Consider the following 19,824-nt stretch of genomic DNA (forward strand, 5'->3'; position numbering starts at 1 on the left):
AAAAAATCCTAAAAATATCTAAAGTGATTCCATCAGTAAAACTGATACAAATGCAGCAAAATTCACTGGATTTTGGTTGATTTTTTGTGTGAATGTTCTTAAGAAACATTTTTATCATTTTTTTATTTAATCAAAAATGTTCAAAGATTTCCCAAAAATAATTTCTACATTTTCAAACTTTAACCTCTTCAGACCTGCCGTCCACATGTGGACGTTTTTGTTTATTTGTTGTTTTTTTTTTAACCAAAAGAGCGTATTGCTAATACTAATAATAGTACTAATATTACTACTTCTATTACTAATAATAATAGCAATAACAATAACAATGTAAATCTAGTAAAATATAATGTAAATGTAATAAACAATCTTTAAGTATTAGATATTGTCCAGTTATTATATTTATTGGTTACTCCTTATCCCAAATAACTAGAAAAAACTAAAATGCAAGCCCAACCAACACTCAGGTCTTAGGAGGTTAAAACAGGTTTATTTGACCCGCAGGACAACACGAGGGTTAACAAACGACTGAACAACTAATTGATTTTCAGGCTGTTGATGCTCCAGAAAATGATGTAAATCTGTTTGTTTGCATTTTGACATACTGAGTTCACCTAAAAAGGAAACTTCAAACATAAGTTAAATTTTTCCCAAAAAATACTTCATTAAAAATGAAAAAAAATTGATTTTATATTAAAATTTCATTTTTTGTTTTAAATCTATTTTGCAATGAATGTTGAACCAAAGTTTGAGTTTTAAACTCATATTACAAATCAAATACCAAAGTTCATATAAAATGCAAAATTCAAAAATAAATACATTTTTTTCAGAAAGTTTTTGACTTTTGCCAAAAAATAACTAATGAAAGATGAAAAAATAAAACAATAAGATTGCATATCAGGACAGAAAGAGTTCATTTAAAATTTTAATTAAAAAATAAATTATTTTTTTCAGATTTGCTTGATTATATTTTTGATGTTTTTTTTAAAAAAAGAAATACCAAATTAAAGATGATTTTAAATTAAAATGAACTTTTTTCATGCGTTTTAATCTATTTTACAGTAAATATTGACTAAAGTTTGACTTTTTAAACTCATATTACAAATAAAATCCTAAAGAGTTCATCTAAAAGGAAAAATGTAAAAAAAATAAAATAAAATTCAAAGTTGTTGACTTTTTCCAAAAGAGAAGTCATTGAAGATGAAAAACTTAAATAGTTCTGCATTTTGAACTATCAAGTTCATCTAAAAGGAACAATTCAAAAAAACATTTTTATATTTTTCACATTTCCAAGTTTGCTTGAAAAAGTTTTTGAATTTTTCCAAAAAAAGACCTAATTAAAGGCAAGTTTTACTTTAGATCACAGTTTGTTTGTTCATACAGAGTGAAGAAGAAGAAGAAGAAGAAGAAGAAACTGAAAACACAGTTTGAGACTTTTGGTAAATGATGGTTATTTTATAAAACCCAAATTAAACGGTATAATTACAAACAGCCGGTGATTCGCTCCGGACTCCAAGCAGCTCTTTTGGCTCCTAACGAGGATTCCAGAGCCGAGGCGTCTTCAGAGTAACGGAGGGCGGAGGCCAGAAACAAGCAAACAATTGTTCAGACAGAAACAACAGAGGAGCACAGAGCAGTCATCGCTTCTTATTGTGTAGTCACTGAAAAGATTCTTCACAGTTTGCTCGAAATGTTGCCGTGAAAAAAACAAAACAACAAAACAGGAAAAACAGAAACAGGAGAAAACGGTGCATTCAGGAGCACATAAACAGTTTGTAATAAACATTTCTGCTTGTTCAAGAAGATGATAAATGGTGTCATTTTTGGTGAGTTTCACAACAAAACGCATCTTTTAAATGGTGGTTTTAGTGTTTCAGAGGGTTAAACGGTGCGTTCAAGAGCAAATAAACTGTCTGTAATAATTATTTCTGCCAGCTAAATAAGCTGTTTTGTTTTTTTTCCCCCCAATGGTAGCTGGACTAATATCTAATAATTTTTGTACTTTTGGTGACTTTTTGAAAAGCTAACATGCCTTTGAAACTTACTGATATATGCCTTGTTCAAGGACTGTTGGAAATGTGAAAATTCTACAATTCTTAATGGAGTTTTTATTGCATTTTTTCCCCCTTCTTTCAGTGGTGTTATTTTTGGTGAGTTTCACAACAAAACATGTCTTTTAAATGGTGGTTTTTGTCGTTCAGAGGGTTAAACGGTACGTTCAGGAGCAAATAACTAGTTTGTAATAAACAGTTTTGCTCGCTTAAAAAGTATTCTGTGTTTTGTTGTGATGGCAGCTGGAATAATTTCTAATAATTGGTGTAATTTTGGCGAGTTTTAAAAAAGATACGACTTTGAAACCAACATATGTTTAGTTCAAGGACTGTTGCAAAAGTGAAAATCTGATGATTCTTTGGGTTTGGCAGCTTCTTGCTCTAATAATTGGTGTAAGTTTGGTGATTTTTAAAAGACTCAGTGCCTTTGAAACTCACTAACACGTCTAGTTCAAGGACTGTTAGAAAGTTCAAGTTTTGTGTTTTTGCAGCTTTTTCCTCTGATAAACAGCATCATTTTTGGTGAGTTTTGTTGTTCAGAGGGTGAAACGGTGCGTTCAGGAGCAAATAAACTGTTTACACTAAATATTTCTGCTAGTATTCTGTGTTTGTTTGTGATGGCAGCTGGAGTAGCATCAAATCATTGGTGTAACTGATTTTTAAAAAGGATACGATGCCACTGAAACTCACTAATATATGCCTCGTTCAAGGACGATTAGAAATGTCAAAATTCTACAATTCTTTCTGTTGCTTTGGCAGTTTCTTCCTTCTTTCAATGTGTCATTTTTGGACAGTTTTACAACAAAACACGTCTTTTAAATGGTGGTTTTGTGGATCAGAGGGTTAAACGGTGCGTTCAGGAGCAAATAAATAGTTTGTAATAAACATTTCTGCTAGCTTGATGAGTATTCTGTGTTTGTTTGTGTGTCTGAATGTGAATAATTTCATTTTGGAGTCATTCTGGTGGCTGTTTTTAAGATAACGAGCCTTTCAGTGAGCGCCAGCAGCTGGATGGTTTGTGGTGAGTCCAGGGTCACTTCGGGTCACAATGGGAGGAACGGCATCGCACAAACACACAAAGGAAAGGCTCACTGGCACTCACTGGCAGGACGGCCATGCACGAGGAATGCCAGCTCACATCGCCGGGCCGATCCCTCGTCTGCTGTGACTCACAGCGCAGCCGTGACTCAGCAGCTGCTGAGGTTTGCTTTAAAGGAGTTTTTACTGAATTCATGTTTAGAAAGTGGCTCAAACTGACAGTAGATCACGTTCAACACATCACACCTCCATGTTTAGAGTTAATCTGAAGTTCACAGAAAAAGTAGAATTAAAAGAAAACTAAGGATGAGTTTGACTTCCTAAAAATTAATTCTAAATGAACACTAACAGATTTTCAGGCTGTTGATGAAATGTCTGAAATCTGTGTCTGCATTTTGAAACATCAGGACAGAAAAAAATTCATCTAAAAGGCAAAATTAAAAAATGATTTTACTTTTTTTGTGTGTTTGCTTGATAAAGTTTGGACTTTTCAAAAAAAAGAACAAATTAATGATGAAAAAGTGAGTAATTTTAAATTAAAAAGACAGTTTTATTATTTATTATAGTCAATATTGAATCACAGTTTGACTTTTTAAACTCGTACTCAAACCAAACTGAGTTCATCTAAAAGGCAAAATTCCAAAAATAAATTCTTGTTTTTTCATGTTTGCTTGTTAAAATTTTGGACTTTTCCAAAAACAAACCCAATTAAAGATGAAAAAATAGATTTTAAATTAAAATAATAGTTTTATCATGCGTATTAAATTTATTTTACAGTAAATATTGAACAAATCACACAGAAGATCAGATTCCACATTAATCCAAGTTTGTGTTTTGATGCATTGCAGCAGAAAAGGGGAATGGAAATGGCAAAATTAAAAAAATAAAACAAAGTATGTGTTGTTTGACCTTCTAAAAATGAACTAATAAGCCAACAAACAACAACAACAGATTTTCCGGCTGTTGATGCTCCTTAAAATGCTGTGAATCTGTTTGTTTGCATTTTAAATTCATCTAAAAAGGCAAAATTCAAAAAATATTTCTATTTTTGACTTTCTTCAAAAAAAAGACTTAATTAAACCTAAAATTAATTTCTTTATGTGTTTTATATCTATTTTAAAGTGAACGCTGAACCAAAGCTTGACTTTTTAAACTCATTACAAATAAAATTCCACATTAATCCACATTTGTGTGCTTTTCTCCTGAAATTTTTACGCCCAATTAATGTAGTTTTTGACATTTTCCATTGTGGTCATTGTGTTTGTTTTTAATGGTCATTGTGTTTGTTTTTAATGGTCATTTTGTGGTCATTTGTTTGTTTTTATGGTCATCTTGTGTTTCTGGATTTTGTTGTAATTTTCTGTCTCGTGTGGTCATTTTGTTTGTTTTTATGGTCATTTTGTGTTGCTTCTGTCTCTTTCGTGGTCATTTTGTGTCTTTGTGTGGTCATTATGCGTTCTTTTTGGCTCTTTGTTGACTGTTTAAATCATGCACATCTCTCTTAGTTTGCGTTGTTTGTGTTCAGTGTGTGTCCCTTTCTCGTCGTGTTGTGTTACCTTTGCATCCTCTAAATAAACTGGTCTCTCTATGCAGTCATGTTGTGTCCGTTTGTGGCTTTTTACATGAGTTTGTGTGCATTTTGTTTGTCCATTCGGTCTCTTTTCTCATCAAGTTGTGTGTCTTTATGATTGGTTTGTGTCTGTCTTTTTCTGGTTATTTTGTGTCTACTTGTGATCAATGCGCATTCTTTTCTAGTCAGTTTTTTGCAGTCATTTAGGGAGTCCTTGTTGAGTTTCTTTGCCGATAGAAGTTGTGAAGCTTCAGTGTAAAAGTGTGAGACACTACTAAAGAGGGCAAGTTTCACACAGGAAGGGCGGGGAGAACTGAGAAAACCACAAACATACAAGATGCAAAGTTTCCGTCAGTGAAACCACAGCAGCACGATGATCAACGTTCAGCGTTAAAAATCCAACAGAGTCGAGTAAAATTAAATTCAGAAGAGCCTGAGATCATATAGTCTAACTGCTCTGATTCAAATTTAGATTTTTGCTAGCTTCATTTTTCAGATCACTACAGTTTGTTAGAAAATTAAAGTATCAGACACAAGGACGCCTCATTTCTCAGTCTGCAGCACGACTTCCTGCCCCCTCTAACCCACAATCCTTTGCTTAGCCGAGAAGACGCCACATAAACCAAGCTTCAGCTGCAGAGATAAGAGCTCAGTGTCGCTGCAGACGGATGGAAAAAGACAAAAAAAAAACTTCTACAGCCGTGTCGCCCACAGCGCCACCTTCTGTTTATTCACTTCAGAGCAGCCAAGGCAAACAAGACTAATTCACATTTTCTTTTTCTTAAAAATGTTCCAAAACTTTACATTCGGTCGACGGTTAAATGGAACTAACCAAACTAAAGCTGCTCTACTTACGAGTTTACGTTTCACTCGTCGTGGCTTGGACGACTTCCGTGTCAGAAAAACCTGACGTACAGCTTTTAGAACATCTAAAAATGGCACAGTTGTAACGTCCAACCACAACAGAAAGGACAAAAACAATAAAAAAAACAACAAAAACTACTTCACATCCTGGACCTTCCCGTGGCGCCGTGAAGGTGGAGAGCTACAATAAATAAAGGAGACAGAATAAATAGGCTGTGACAGGGAGGTCTAATCCGGAGGCCTTTACAGTCACATCACACTGTGCTCTTTCACATGGCGTTGTACCTAAATAACAGGCCTTACTTCGGGGTTTAGAGTTTCTCCGAGCAGCACCAACTCTGGTTACAGCCGCCCAGTCCAGCTATGGACCGGCTCTCGCTGAAATCTTATCCACAAAGACTTTCTGTGTCTGCGAGACGGGCTTCCACATGTCTTCATTAAGGGCTGAGGGATGAAAAAAATAAACGGCGGCAGCTCCTGGGAGTTGGTGAATGTGTGCGACTCGTCTCTTTGGATGCGTTCGGTCCCTCCGGTCACATGCCCGGTGCCCCCTTTGACCCACCCGCCGCCCCGCTCCGTCCCGGCTCTGCTTTCCTAATCCTATAAACATTTCTACACATTCCTGCCCCCCCCCTCCTTCTACCTCTTTTTCTTCCCTACATTCAGAAAAAACTTCTCAAAGCCACTCTGCAATCATCTGACCTCAGACGTCCCATTTTTCTTCTTTCGTTTTCCTTTCAAGCTCCAAACTCGCTCTTTCTAGAAACACTCTAAATCAACCTGGTAACCGGCGTTAGTGCTTCTAACCGCCATGTTAGACTTTGGTTTTGCTCAGAGCGGGCCGCGGGGCAGCGAGGGCTGTTTATGGTTCTGGATCCAGCAATTAGCGCTCGCCTCCAGGGGGCACCGGGACAGGAACGCATGACTCAACAGATAGAGGCGCTCCGTGACTTGTTTGGGGCTCTGATGCTCCGAGTGTCGGGTCCTGCAGGGAGAACCCCCCCCCCCCCCCCCACCGGCAGCAGGTCCGGGCTGGTCGGGAACATCTGGAAGTGTTCTGTGTGGCAGCTCTGTGGGGAACACATTCCTGCCTCCGGAGTGGGAGGGAAGAGGACGGGGTACAGCAGCACTGAACGACCAGAAACCCTCCTTCAGGAAGGAGCAGACAGGCCGGTCCGTCTGAGGCCTCTCATCTGGGGGGGAGGCGGCTACACAGCCAGGCCCAGTTTGTTCCTTCGTTTCCCCCATTTTGTCATGTTTGTCAGATGAGGTGGCTCAGCCTCAACCTTCTGAAGCTCCACAGGTTCAGTCTTACTGGCAGGAACGACATCCAGAGGAGGGGTGGGGGGGTGGGGGGGAAGGGTGACACAATGAGCACAAAGCAGCTCACAGCGGCAGGAAGGTGAGGAGAGTGAAGAGGTGGGGAGGAGGTCCACGGAGACGAAAACCCGGCCGTCCTGTCAGTCACTTCTCCAGCAGCTGCTTCCTCTGCTGCTCCCACAAGGCCTCCAGGTGGTCCGCCCGCTTCAGAGCAGCCTATCAGAGCAGAGCACGGAGTTTAAAGCGGCTGTCAATCATCTCAGAGTCAGAAAACTTTATTTGCCCCCGGGGGGAAAGTAAAAAGGCACGCAGAGCAGGCGGTGCAAAAATGACGTAAGAAAACAGAGACAGGCAACATAAATAAAACAAATAGGGATAAATATATATATATATATATGCAAATGTAGAAAAGGTAATATAATAAGAATAAAAAGAAAGAAAAAATAAAAATAACTTATTAGCATACTAGTGCCAACACTAATGAACAATGCAGGTGGAATCCAGTGAAGTTTGCTGGATTTTGGTTGATTTTTTGCGAATGTTCTTAAAGAAAACACTTTCAACATTTATTTTTTTTCCCACCAAAAAATGTTCAAAAAATTAACAAAAATGCTGAAAATGTTTCACTGTGAAAATCTATTTTTTTCCCACATTCTCAAACTTTAAAATGGGTTAATCTGACCCGCAGGACGTCACAAGGGTTAAACTTAATGAGTTTTCTTGTAAAGTTCAATTCAAAACAAGATAATTTCAAGATTGTTTGACTGAACAAGACGTTTAAGATGCTTTGTCTTAAAACAAGTCCCTCCATCGGCTGAAATGTCACTTTTTAAGTGAATTTATCTTAAATGAAGTGGGATGAGGCATTTTGACTACAAATCAGACAAACACACTTGGTCAGATTTAGAGTTTTTTGCAGTGGATGTGAGCGACTGCAGCCGGCCACTCACCTCGTGCTGCTTCCGGAGCTTATTGACGGTTTCCTCCTTCTTCAAGATGGCTGACTTCACCCTGAAAGTTCACAGAAAAGACGACGTCAAAGAGCTGAGATTTGTTGGTTTCACACAATTCATGCTGTTCCAAAAATCTAAACTAAGAAATCCCTAAAACAACACCAAAGATCCGAGCCAGAAACTGTAAAAATACAAAGAATTGCTGGTTTTTCTTCCTGAAGGTCCTTTAACGACTAAAATGTAGCTCTGTTGGAAAAATTCAAGCTTAAAACTTAAACTACATTTACTCAAAATCACTTTATTCCACATTATTTAACAATTCCTCCAAAACAAACTACCAACAAAACAAAAATATCCCTAAAACGACACCATAAATCAGAGACAGAAACTGTAAAAATAAAAAGAATTGTTTGGATTTTCTTGCTGAAGGTCCTTTAACAGCTAAAATGTAGTTCTGATGGTAAAGTTCAAGTTTAAAACTGAAACCATGTTTACTCAAAATCATTCCTCACATTTAATAATTCTCCCAAGACTCCGCTGTTGTCCACAAAAACTAAGAATTCTACACCGTTCAGCTGAACTGCAGGCAGTGTAGAGGAGACAAGTGCAGAAACAAATGAAAAATCTAATTTGAACTTTTTGGTGTTAATTCTAAGCAGTATGTGTGGAGAAAAGCAGGCACTGCTCATTTGTAATTGGTTCTTTAATAATGTGTGAGTAGAAGCTTGAATCAAGACAATTTTGACGTTTTCTTTTAAAAATGACTCAAACCGATTATTAAAACAGTTAATCGATCAGTCGCTCAGCTCGATATTCAACCATAACCTATGGAACAAACACACTGTGGTGTCTTAACTACAACATCCAGTTCAGGAGTTTGAGAAGTTTCAGAGACGTGTTGAACTTTATGCTGACATTAACCAGGTCTTCTTCAGAATTCGCTCTGAGCTTCCTCGTGTTTCTGCTCTTACAAACTGGCCGACGCCCAGCGGGGGGCTTAAGTTTCCGCCTTTTATTAGGTTTAAGCTGCACTTTTAAATTGTGTGCCAACATTCCTTTCTTGCACCTTCAACAGAGCCGATCAGCGAGCAGCCAGCTGGCCTCCAACAAAGCTTATTAAATGCTGGGAGGCTGCCGCTGACCTAAATCCACCCAGAGGGGTCCGGATTGTTTGGAGATGCTGAATTATGCAGAGTTTAAGGAAGATTTGGCTTCAGTACCTTCAGACTCGTGCGGTGATCACCTGAGTTCAGAGGGAACCTTATCATGTTCGTCTTCAGTGGAGATAAACATGTAAGATCTGCTTCTACAGTTGAAGCTGCTTTGGTCACACTTCATGTCCGTGTAGATTCTGTCATCTAGGTCAACATCGGAGCTTCTCTGGATTTCTCTTGGAGAAACCAATAACCTGTACAGGTTCCTGAAGACACCTTCTTCAAGAACCTCCAAGAGACGTCCAGTTAATTTCTACTGAAATGTATATAAAACAGCTTCTCTTCCAGGTCCTGGAAAAGGCTTCTTCAAGAACCTGTACATTTCATTAGAAATCAATTACACTTCTCTTGCAGGTTCTTGAAGAAACCTTCATCAAGAACCTCCAAAAGAAGTCCAGTTGACTCCTACTGAAATGTACAGGTTCTCGAAGAAACTTTCTTCAAGAACTTCCAGGAGTAATCCAGCTTATTTCTATTGAAATGTATATATATAATAGAGCTTCTCTTGTAGGTTCTGGAAAAAGGTTTCTTCAAGAACCTGTACATTTCATTAGAAATCAACTGGACTTCTCTTGGAGGTTCTTGAATAAGGCTTCTTCAAGAGCCTCCAAGAGAAGTCCAGCTGATTTCTACTGAGGCTCCTAGGATTTGGACACACTTGAAAGTTCATTTTGTCCTTTTCCAAAGCAGCTACACCTGCGTTTTTAACCCAGTTTGTCGTGCTGAAAACTGTGCCACCAAACAGAATAAATGTCTCTTCAGTCTTACCGCTGGTGGACTTCAGCCAGCTCCTCCTCCTTCTCCCTGGTGACCCTCTCCACCTCCAGCCTCAGCCTCGCTCGGACCTCCGACACCTCCACCTTCATCCTCCGGTTCTCCTCCTCTGTCACCACCAGGCGGTCAGCGAACTCCTGCCGGATCACCTCGGCCAGGCTGCGGCGCTCGTCGGCCAGCTTGTCCTTGGTCTGTCGGACAAATTCAAATGGAATCTGAATTTAAGAGCGTTGGTTTTCCATCTTTTAAAAAAAACACTGCAGCTGAAATAAGCCTGAGATGTTTAGTGGTTCACAAAGCGGTCGAAGTGGTCAAAGGAAAATATCCACTGTTGAAATATTTCAATACTTTTCACCACTTTCTGACATTTTACAGATTAAACAACTATCCAGATAATCAATAAATAACTTACAATCAAAGTCATTCTTTGTTGCAGCCTTAAATTAACTTCCATTAAACAAAACTCTGCTGGATGAAGCTATGGGAATTGTTTTCTTCCTACCTGAGTGACGTCTTCGATCTCCTGCTCCTTCTGCCTGAGCAGAGCCTGAAGTCGGATCATTTCTCCCTCCGTCTCCATCTGCTGCTTCCTCAGCTCCTGTTGTTTCTCCACCGCCGTCCTCTCAGAGCGCTCCAGCTCCCTCAGCTCCGACTCGTACTTTTCTCTGACTCGCTTCACCCTGTAAAAACCGAGAACACAGCAGGTTGATGCAACTTCATTTTTGGTACAGCTGCTACAAAAAAAAAAAAAAACAAACAGCAGGAATGTCCCAAAAATGTATGTGCCTGAAGTTGACTAATCTTGACTATTTTTCCTGCAAGAGTTGCGACTGTAGACATTTAAAGTTCACGTGTTTTTACTAGAAATGCACAATGATTTCTATCACCTAAAACAGGCTTTACAATGAAATATCCGCTAATGAAGGCTAAAAGTTGTGTCTGAAAATGTCACAAACAAAAACACGTGTTCATCCATAAACTGTGCATCCCTTGGTGGACTTCATGAACAGATATTCTTGAGTTTCACGTTGAATAGAATTAACCTTTAAAGCTGTTAAACAAAACATTATCCATCTGCTACACAGAAATGGGATACAGGGGGTCCTCGGTTTACGACGTCTTCGACTTACGGCACTTTGTCGTTACGTGGAACTAGTTGACGAGTGCAGCGGATGAATACGCCGTTATGAGGCGCTATAAGACGGCTTTGTTTGCATCCTGCTGTTGTACACCACCTTAGATTCTGCTACATTCACTAACTTTTTGTCTTCATTATGATTCCCAAGTCTAAGTCAGACTCTTCTGATGCTTCGAAGCAAAGTCATCTCCATGGAGGTGAAATTAGATCTAATAAAAGGCTCAGAACAGGGAGAAACACCGACAAGCATCGGTCGGACACTTGATCTAAGTCAGCAGGTCAAGTTGTAAAAACAGTGCAACATATTCCGTTATTCTGTTGTTGTATTCAAAATCGACTTACGCCAATCCATGGGAAGAAACTCTTAAATTTTCAGGAATTGTTTTCAGTCAGTAAAGCTGCATTTTTATTTTTTGTGGTGGAGTCGACCATCGTTCATGCCGTATGAAGCTGAAGATGCCGAAAAAACAACCCAGCTGAAGAGTCGTGTGAATGAAAGGTTCGTTAAATCAGAATTTATTGAGAAAAGAAGTGGGTAGGGTTTGAATCTGTTGCTTCCTTCTCCTGTTAAATCTTTTTAGATGAAATCAAAACACAATTTTCTGGAAAATTGGGGAAGGTTTCTTGGAGTTTTCAGTTTTCCTGAACTGAAATTAAAATATGTTCTAGAAACACAACAAGTATTTGCAGAAAAAGATGAAAGCAGTGGTACTTTGTGCATCTTCTTCTAGGGCTTTAAGGCTTCATTTAGGTGAATTATGAAGAAGTTGTCCTGTTTGATATTTTACTACTTGAGGGAAAAATGGCTCAGTCTTTTCTATGGACAATTAAAAATGATTAAACATCAAAAATAAACGACAAAAATATGAACTGATGGATTTCTTCTTCTTCTCTGATGGACCAAACCTTCGTTAATATTGAACTTCGAGTCTTGTGCAGCTGTCAGACACTATTCTTATGATTATTTTTTTGTGTTTAACCTCAGCTTCAGGTGAACACACACCTGCTGTCAGCCACCCTCTCACACTCCTCCTTGTCCTTGCTGGTCTCCTCCTCCAGCGTCCAGATGGCCAGTTCGATCTCTTTGTCACGTTCTCGTCGCAGCCCTTCTTTCAGTTCTCGCTCGCGGCTCAGCAGCCAGGCTTCCTGCAGGACATCACATGTGATTTAAGCCCATAAAGCAGAAATAAAACACCCCTAGGTTCACAAAAATGCGTCTTTAGGTCCTCTACAGTTAATTATTTACCGTCATTGCTGCACAATAAAAGTTACTTCTTCACTGGCTGACATGCTTCCTACAAATCCACTGTTCTTCTCAGAGTCATTCACACCCTGAAGGTTTGATCTGAGTGACTTTTTTATATTAAATTATAGAAAATGCTTCATTAGAATTTTAAGCACTTAATCAAGCACAAGCTGCTTAATGTAACATTATTTCCCATAATGTGCATCTTCAACAATCAACAATATACTTATTAACAGTTTGTGTGTGCAGGTACATTTATGCACGGCAGGATTCATTACAAAACTTACTCAGCTGTGCAAATATTACTATCCATAATATGACACAAGCATATTAAACAGAGAATCATGCATGAAGGAAAGAAAAAGGAAAAAAGAAGGCTAACAAACAACTTCTCAGACATGTAAATGTGTTCCAGTACTTCACACAGAACAGGATCTAGTCTTGTTATTCCTTTCATTCTGGTAATTCCCCGAGGCTTACAGATATTTATTCTACCTCACCACCACCATCTGTCAAATTGATGGATTCACAAAAGCAATTGTCGGAGAGCTTCCGGTGCAGCGAACAAGATGGACGCTTAGAAACGTTGCTCTGAAATTAGCCTTTTAAACCCCCCAAACTCGAGGGCTTTCTACTAAAACTCGCACTGAAAACACATCGAAGATGAACGGGGATAGATTACTGAGGTCCGGGACGAAGGACAAGAAAACTGATATGAGTTTTAACAAAGAAGCCAGCCATGCTAGCCTAGCTAGCTCGGACGATAGCAACGACCCCGAAGAAGCTAACTTAGTAGCCACAAGTAGCACAATCCGCTCTGTGGTAAGCGAAGTTATGGCTAAGGGGCTGGACGAACTAAAATCACAAATGAAGAAGATTCTTTCCGACTTTCAGGAGATAATCAAAGACGACATGAAGGCCCAAATGGACGAATTAAGCACTTCTATCAACCAGAAAATACAAACTGCCACCGGTCAGATTGAGGAGGTTACGCAACGCCTAGAGGAGATCGAGAAAAATGAGACCGGGAGAGAAAAATGGGACCTGGCCGTGAAGGACGTTCTGCTAGACCTTATGAATAACCAGCGTATACTACAGAACAAGTTGTCGGACCAGGAAAGCCGGTCGCGCCGCAACAACATCCGGCTACACGGGGTACCAGAGAGCGGGATCCCCGAGGGCTCCTCCGTTACATCGTTCGTTGAGAAGTTAATAATGACTGAGCTAGGCGACAGTCTGAATATCCAACGGGGAGCAGGCCTTGGAAACGAGCGGGCGCACCGAGTATTGGGACCCCGACCGCCCAAGGAGGCATCACCACGCTCCATTGTGGTCCGCTTTTTGAAGTTCACTACAAAAGAAAATGTTCTCAAAGCAGCATGGAAAAAACAGGTGCATGTGCAGAACAAGCGTATTTTCTTTGACCACGATTATGCAGCAGACACACTGCAGAAAAAAAAAAGAATACACCCCGATTAAGAAAGTGCTGAAAGAGAACCACATCTGCTTCCAAACACCGTTGACTAAGATGCGAATACACTTCCACAACGGGACAGTCACCTGCAACGACGCTGAAGCTGCTGCAGAGATAGAGAAACGAGGCTTCCCGGTAGGACCAATACGAACGAAAAGGCCGGCTGAACACAACGCGGAGACCCTATCTCAGCTCCTACCGTGGCGTGTGGCAGGAGGGACCCGCCAGTCCCGCAACGACTACCAGGAGACCATCAGAGAGCGTCTGCAGGAGTTTAGAAGAGTCGACCGAGAGGACACCGCAATGGAAGATTGAAGTGCTGTTTTTTTTGTTTTTTTTCTCGACGGGAAAGTTTTGGTTTATTTTTTCTCTCTCCTATGTCCTTACTGGATACGTGAGTATAGAACTGTTTCTTAATAAGGGCTATGAATCACGATCAATCAGAAAATACCCTACCATAATATTGATCTGTTATTAGTAAGTTTCCCGTGACGTTAAGAATTTAGTAAACAAGGCTGTTGCAGAGCGTTTTCCATCAGCCACCCATTTTCTGGGATATTTACCCAGTTTCTGTCTTACTTAGAGTAAGCTGCGGAGGGGCCCCACCTGGTGGCCGCACCCCCTCTTTCTTTTTATATAGAGGAGTGAGTTTTTCCTCTCTGTTGGAAGTAATGCTCAGTTCTGAGACATTTGTTGGTTCTTATTGTTATGGACACAAACATTTTGAGTTTCATTTTCTTTTTATGTTAAAGGGCAAAATAGTACACGTAACAGGTACCAAAGACACACTTACAGGAAAATGTTTCAGTACTATAATTTTTTGTCATTAAATGCAAATGGTTTAAACAGTCCCATAAAACGAAGCAAGATGACAGCAAAACTGAGAAGGGAGAAAGTTCATATCGCTTTTTGGCAAGAAACCCATTTGTCACATACTGAACATGAGAAGCTCAAAAAGTTTGGTTTTCGTAATACCTTCTATTCGTCACATAAATCAGGTAATAAGAGAGGTGTTGCCATATTAATTTCAAATAAAGTTAACTTTGAATTAATTTCTGAAATCCAAGATAAAAAAGGTAGATTTACGCTTGTCAAGGGTAAAATAGAGGGTAAACAAATAACTTTATTCAATATATATGCTCCTCCGGGAAGTCCAATCTCCTTTTTTAAAAAGGTTTTTGACTTATTAGCTTTAGAGAGGTGTGGCACTATGATATGCGCAGGGGACTTTAACTTACTGATGAATCCTATTCTCGACACAACCAATCAAAAAAGGAAAAAGAACCCCACTGAAATTTGGGTAAATAAGACCATCGGGCTTCTGGGTCTGACGGATGTATGGCGAGACTTGCATGGCCGAGAGAAAGACTACACTTTTTACTCAGCTCGCCATAATATCCACTCGAGAATTGATTACTATTTAATGTTTAAAAGTGAGCTTTACAGAGTGAAATACTGTAAAATTGAACAAAGGGATCTCTCTGACCATGCAGGTCTCTTTTTAAAATTACATTTGGACGAAGGCACAAAGAAAACAAACTGGAGATTGAACATTGGTATGTTAAACAATGAGGCAAATAAAAAAAACTATAATAGATGAATACAAGGATTTTCTATCCACAAATGACAATGGGGAAGTCAATGCATCCATTTTATGGGACACAGCTAAGGCGTATCTTCGGGGCAAGCTTATAGCTCAAGCTGCATTCCAAAAAAAAACAAAATCTGAACGTCTCAACAATTTGGAAAATAGGCTCAAAACTCTAGAAAAATTACATAGCCAAAAGAAAGATCCTTTACTGCTTACCCAAATGCGACCCATCAAACAGGAGATAGATAAAATTTACGGTGAAAACATAGAGAAAAATATAAGGTACATGAAGCAGAGGTATTATGAGGCCGGGCCGAAGGCCGCAAAAGTATTAGCATGGAGACTCCGTAAACAACAAGAAGAGAGAGCAATTCATAAAATCAGGGATCCAATTACAAATAAGCTGAGAACCAAATTAAACAACATCCATAATTCATTCGAAAAATATTATAAGTTACTCTACACACAAAAAGGGGAAGCCAACAATGACAAAACTGATCAATTTTTGAATTCATTAGATCTTCCATCCCTTGGTAAGAATCATAATGACATCCTTACGGCTGAAATTTCAGACATGGAAATTAATAAATCAATCTCGGCCCTAAAAACAAGCAAATCTCCTGGGACGGATGGATATCCAGCAGAGTGGTACAAGGTGATGAGAGAACCACTTCTCCCTCTGCTGAAAGAGTGTTTTAACAATATCATGAGGGGTGGAACTCCTCCACCCTCATGGAAGGAGGCATTTATTTCGGTAATCCACAAAGAAGGCAAAAACAAATTAGACTGTAAATCTTATAGACCTATTAGTGTTCTAACGTTGACTATAAACTTTTTGCTTCCATTCTGACTAGGAGAATGGAAGAGGCCATGTCATTTCTCATAGATGAAGACCAAACCGGTTTTATTAAAGATCGTCAAACACATGACAATATACGTCGAACCATTCATATTGTTGACCATATCTCCAAAACAAAATCCAGTGCCGTCCTTCTCAGTTTAGACGCAGAGAAGGCCTTCGACTCGGTTAGTTGGCAGTTTCTGTACCAAACAATGGGTCGTTTTGGTTTCTCAGAACAGTTCATACAGTGTATTGGGGCATTGTACATATCTCCAACTGCAATGATTAAAATAAATGGTAGCTTGTCTAGCCCAATAAAACTTCAAAGAGGTTGTCGGCAGGGTTGTCCCCTTAGCCCATTTTTGTTTAATTTGTTTATTGAGCCCTTGGCTCAAATGATCAGACAGGAAAACAATATTAAAGGTATAACTATACATGGCACTGAGTATAAAATTGGCTTGTACGCCGATGATGTATTGGTTACCCTCCTAAACCCAGGCTCTAGCGTACCTTTGCTTATGAATGCCCTTGATATGTTCGGCTCTCTTTCTGGATACTCTTTCAACGCCAATAAGACCCAAGCACTTTTATTCAATTTTGTCCCCCCCCCCCCAGAAATGGTAAAGAAATATGATTTTAACTGGAACCTGTCCCATATCCAATATCTGGGGGTGTTCATACCAAAGGAGCTTTCTTCTCTTTTTACTATTAACTATGAAAATATCACAAGGAAAATAAATAAGGATATGGACGGGTGGGCTCTGCTTCCCCTGGACATTGGTGACAGGATTAGGTCAATTAAAATGGTTATTTTACCTAAACTGTTGTATCTATTCAATGCGCTACCTGTTGAGATACCTTTGAAACAATTCAGAGATTGGGACAAATCCATCTCTAGGTTTGTGTGGAAATCAAAGAAACCACGAATTAAATACAGCATCTTCCAGTTGCCGAGGGACAGGGGGGGCATGGCTTTACCTTGTCTTAGACACTATTATATTGCTTCCCAGTTAAGACCACTTATCCTATGGTGTGATGAGTCTTATGAGGCTAAATGGAAAGGTTTGGAACTTTCCCTAACTGAAATGCCCTTACAGTCAGTACTTGGGTGTGTAAATTGCGCCAAATCAATTCTACAATCTGGGAATTTCTGTTTGAGTACTTCTATCCGAATATGGCTACAAGTTATCAAGATGTTTGGCCTCCATGGGCAGGTCAGAATACTGAGCTGGCCTGTGCGTGATCCGCACTTTCAACCAGCAGTACATGATGCCAGATTTAAACAATGGTCACACTTGGGTATAACAACATTTGGTAGTATAATATCAAAAGGTCAAATAGACAGCTTTCAAAATCTCTCGCTTAAATTTGGACTTGAAAAACATGATTTCTTCAGGTACCTCCAACTCAGATTTTATTTTGTTAAGGAAATACAAGGAGCCCTGACTAAAACCCCCTCTAACCTTGTTCAAATTTTTCTGGATGTCTATAAAGGATCTAGTAACAAAAAAATTGTTGGTAAAATATATAAGGTTTTAAACTTGCTTGATAATAAAATGTACCTCCATGTGAAAAAACAATGGGAGAAAGATCTGAAAGTTGATATACCAGAAGAGCATTGGTTGGAGGGATGGAAATCTCAGAGCCGTACCACTAACTCGCCTACCTGGAGAGACTTTTGTTGGAAAAGCCTGACTCGTTTTTTTATGACTCCTGTACGAAAATCTAAACTTCTGGCCATCCAGTTTCCCTGCTGGAGAGAGTGCGGATCTGCCCAGGCGAATCAGGTCCATATATTTTGGTCACGCCCAGGTATAACTGACTTTTGGAAGAAGGTGATAAATCTAATGTATTCTGTGATTGGTATTCGATTGGAATTTTCTTTTTCTGTGTTGTTTCTTTGTATACCCCCTGAGGAAATCAGTCAAAGGGATGCATACTTATTCAGGATAATTCTTGTTGCTGCAAAAAAGCAATCACAAAATGTTGGCTCAAAAGAGACACTCCCTCAATAGCCCTTCTGATTCAAACTGTCAAAGACATAAGAACAATGGAGTTCATGACCTTCAGCCTCCGCCTACAACAACACAAGACAGGAAAATATTGGGGAAAATGGGACAGTTATATACACAACATTCCGATAAAGACATTGACAAGATGTGAATGTGTACCTGCGAATTGTTTTGCTATTTATGTTTCCTTTACATTGTGAATGCCCAATTTTTTAAATTATTATTATTATTTTTTTTTATTTTATTTTCTGTCTAAAATAAAAAATAAAGTTTAAAAAAAACAAAAGCAATTGTCAAACAAATCCTGTCTCTGTTTTCATACGTGCCACTCTCTCTAGAGGAAAGGTTGGTAACGTTTGCCTCACCCAACTGCACTCAACTTGCAAAGCAGGTTTTTTTTTCCCCAAAAGAGCGCAAATAGTTTTTTAGCCTGCAGGAGGCTCTAATCTACTGCTATACGCTCACTCTTAATGCATTTATGCTGCTTTGGATAAAGTCCCAAAATGGATAGTTTCATAAATATTATTTTCTATTGTTTGTTTAACCTCAGGACAAACCCACATACAATGACACAAGCTTCCCTTTGTGTCATTCCATTTATACGTACATGAGTGACATGGATGCAGGATGTTAGATTCCGGAGATCCGTGAAAACAGACTCAACTGTAATCTCTTCTGCTGTCATGTTAATTATTGATTTTTGACTTTCAACCAGCTCCATAAATTTGTCTGCAGGTTCCAAGAAAAGAGGAGAAAGTCCACCTGAGAGCCTTTTTGTCTCTGGAAAGTTGGATTTTATGCTTCAGGAGGTTAAAGTTTAAAAAAAAAAAAAGTCTGAACACCGTTAAAGAAAAGGCTTTCCTCAGCTTCTGTTGACAATAAAAGCTGAGACATTTGTGCTTGTACTCTGAGAACCTGAACTTTGCCATTTTGCATATTTCACATGATATTAAATTCACCAATGATTTAGCAAAGTGCTTGTGCGTGGGTTTGGTTTGTTTTTTAGGTGTAACAATGACAGCATCTTTCCATGACGGCGCTGGAAACCTGCCACCTTCCTGTAATGCTACAAAAAGGCTGTTTTTTGGCAGAGAAGCTCAGTTCCTGGTCTTTTCTTGTTCTTATGAATGACTACACAAAGAAAACTGGAGCTGACCCAGATGCCTACACGTCTAAAAACACAACTCTTTATATTTACAGAGCATTCAGCGGTTTATTGTTCACAAAGAAGAACAGGTGACAACATACACGGCACAAAACAAAAAGGTCCGTGCTCACACACCTCTTTCTTCTTGTAGTTTTCTTCCCACGCCTGCTTCTCGACGTCCAGACGTTCTCGGAGCGCCTTCATCTCCACCTGGTCACACAAACGACACTCATGGTGAGCTTCAGACTCCTCCTAAACCTGGAGCTACTCTGCTGTGTTCACATCCATCACCTGGTGCCTCCTCTCCTGCTCCTCTCGGGTTTTGTCCAGCTCTTCTCTCAGAGCTCGTCCTGCCAAAGAGCTGTTCTCCTCCAGCTGCCTCCTCAGATCCTCCAGCTCGACGCGCTGCCTGTAACACAAAACACACAAATCAACAGTCAAACAAACAGCCCTTCTATTGTTATTGAGGATCTTTAAGCAACACTGGAGCTACAACCATGTGGATTTAGTCAGTATGATCAACGTGGAATGAAATTTGAACAAACAACAAGCTGCTATTGTGAAGGCTTTTAGTTTACACGGAATCAAGCTGTT

General features: G+C 39.4%; 2 protein-coding genes across 3 annotated transcripts in view; one reads left to right on the forward strand and one right to left on the reverse strand.

The window, feature by feature from the left end:
- LOC110964885 (gastrula zinc finger protein XlCGF57.1-like) overlaps window positions 1-19,824 on the forward strand; it is a 205,431-nt gene that overhangs the window by 52,345 nt on the left and 133,262 nt on the right. The window lies entirely within an intron of this gene.
- The window catches only part of cep131 (centrosomal protein 131), a 38,680-nt gene continuing 24,203 nt past the window's right edge, over window positions 5,348-19,824 (reverse strand). For both annotated transcript variants that reach the window (XM_022213737.2, XM_022213736.2), the window contains 7 exons: window positions 19,522-19,639; window positions 19,366-19,440; window positions 11,923-12,065; window positions 10,284-10,461; window positions 9,776-9,972; window positions 7,791-7,851; window positions 5,348-7,056 (listed from right to left, as the gene is read on the reverse strand). In XM_022213737.2, coding sequence (XP_022069429.2) covers window positions 6,985-7,056; window positions 7,791-7,851; window positions 9,776-9,972; window positions 10,284-10,461; window positions 11,923-12,065; window positions 19,366-19,440; window positions 19,522-19,639 — 844 coding nt within the window. In that variant the 3' untranslated portion in view covers window positions 5,348-6,984. The remainder of the gene's footprint in view (window positions 7,057-7,790; window positions 7,852-9,775; window positions 9,973-10,283; window positions 10,462-11,922; window positions 12,066-19,365; window positions 19,441-19,521; window positions 19,640-19,824) is intronic.

The sequence above is a fragment of the Acanthochromis polyacanthus genome, chromosome 19, assembly GCF_021347895.1.
Source record: "Acanthochromis polyacanthus isolate Apoly-LR-REF ecotype Palm Island chromosome 19, KAUST_Apoly_ChrSc, whole genome shotgun sequence".
In the NCBI taxonomy this organism is placed as follows: domain Eukaryota; kingdom Metazoa; phylum Chordata; class Actinopteri; family Pomacentridae; genus Acanthochromis; species Acanthochromis polyacanthus.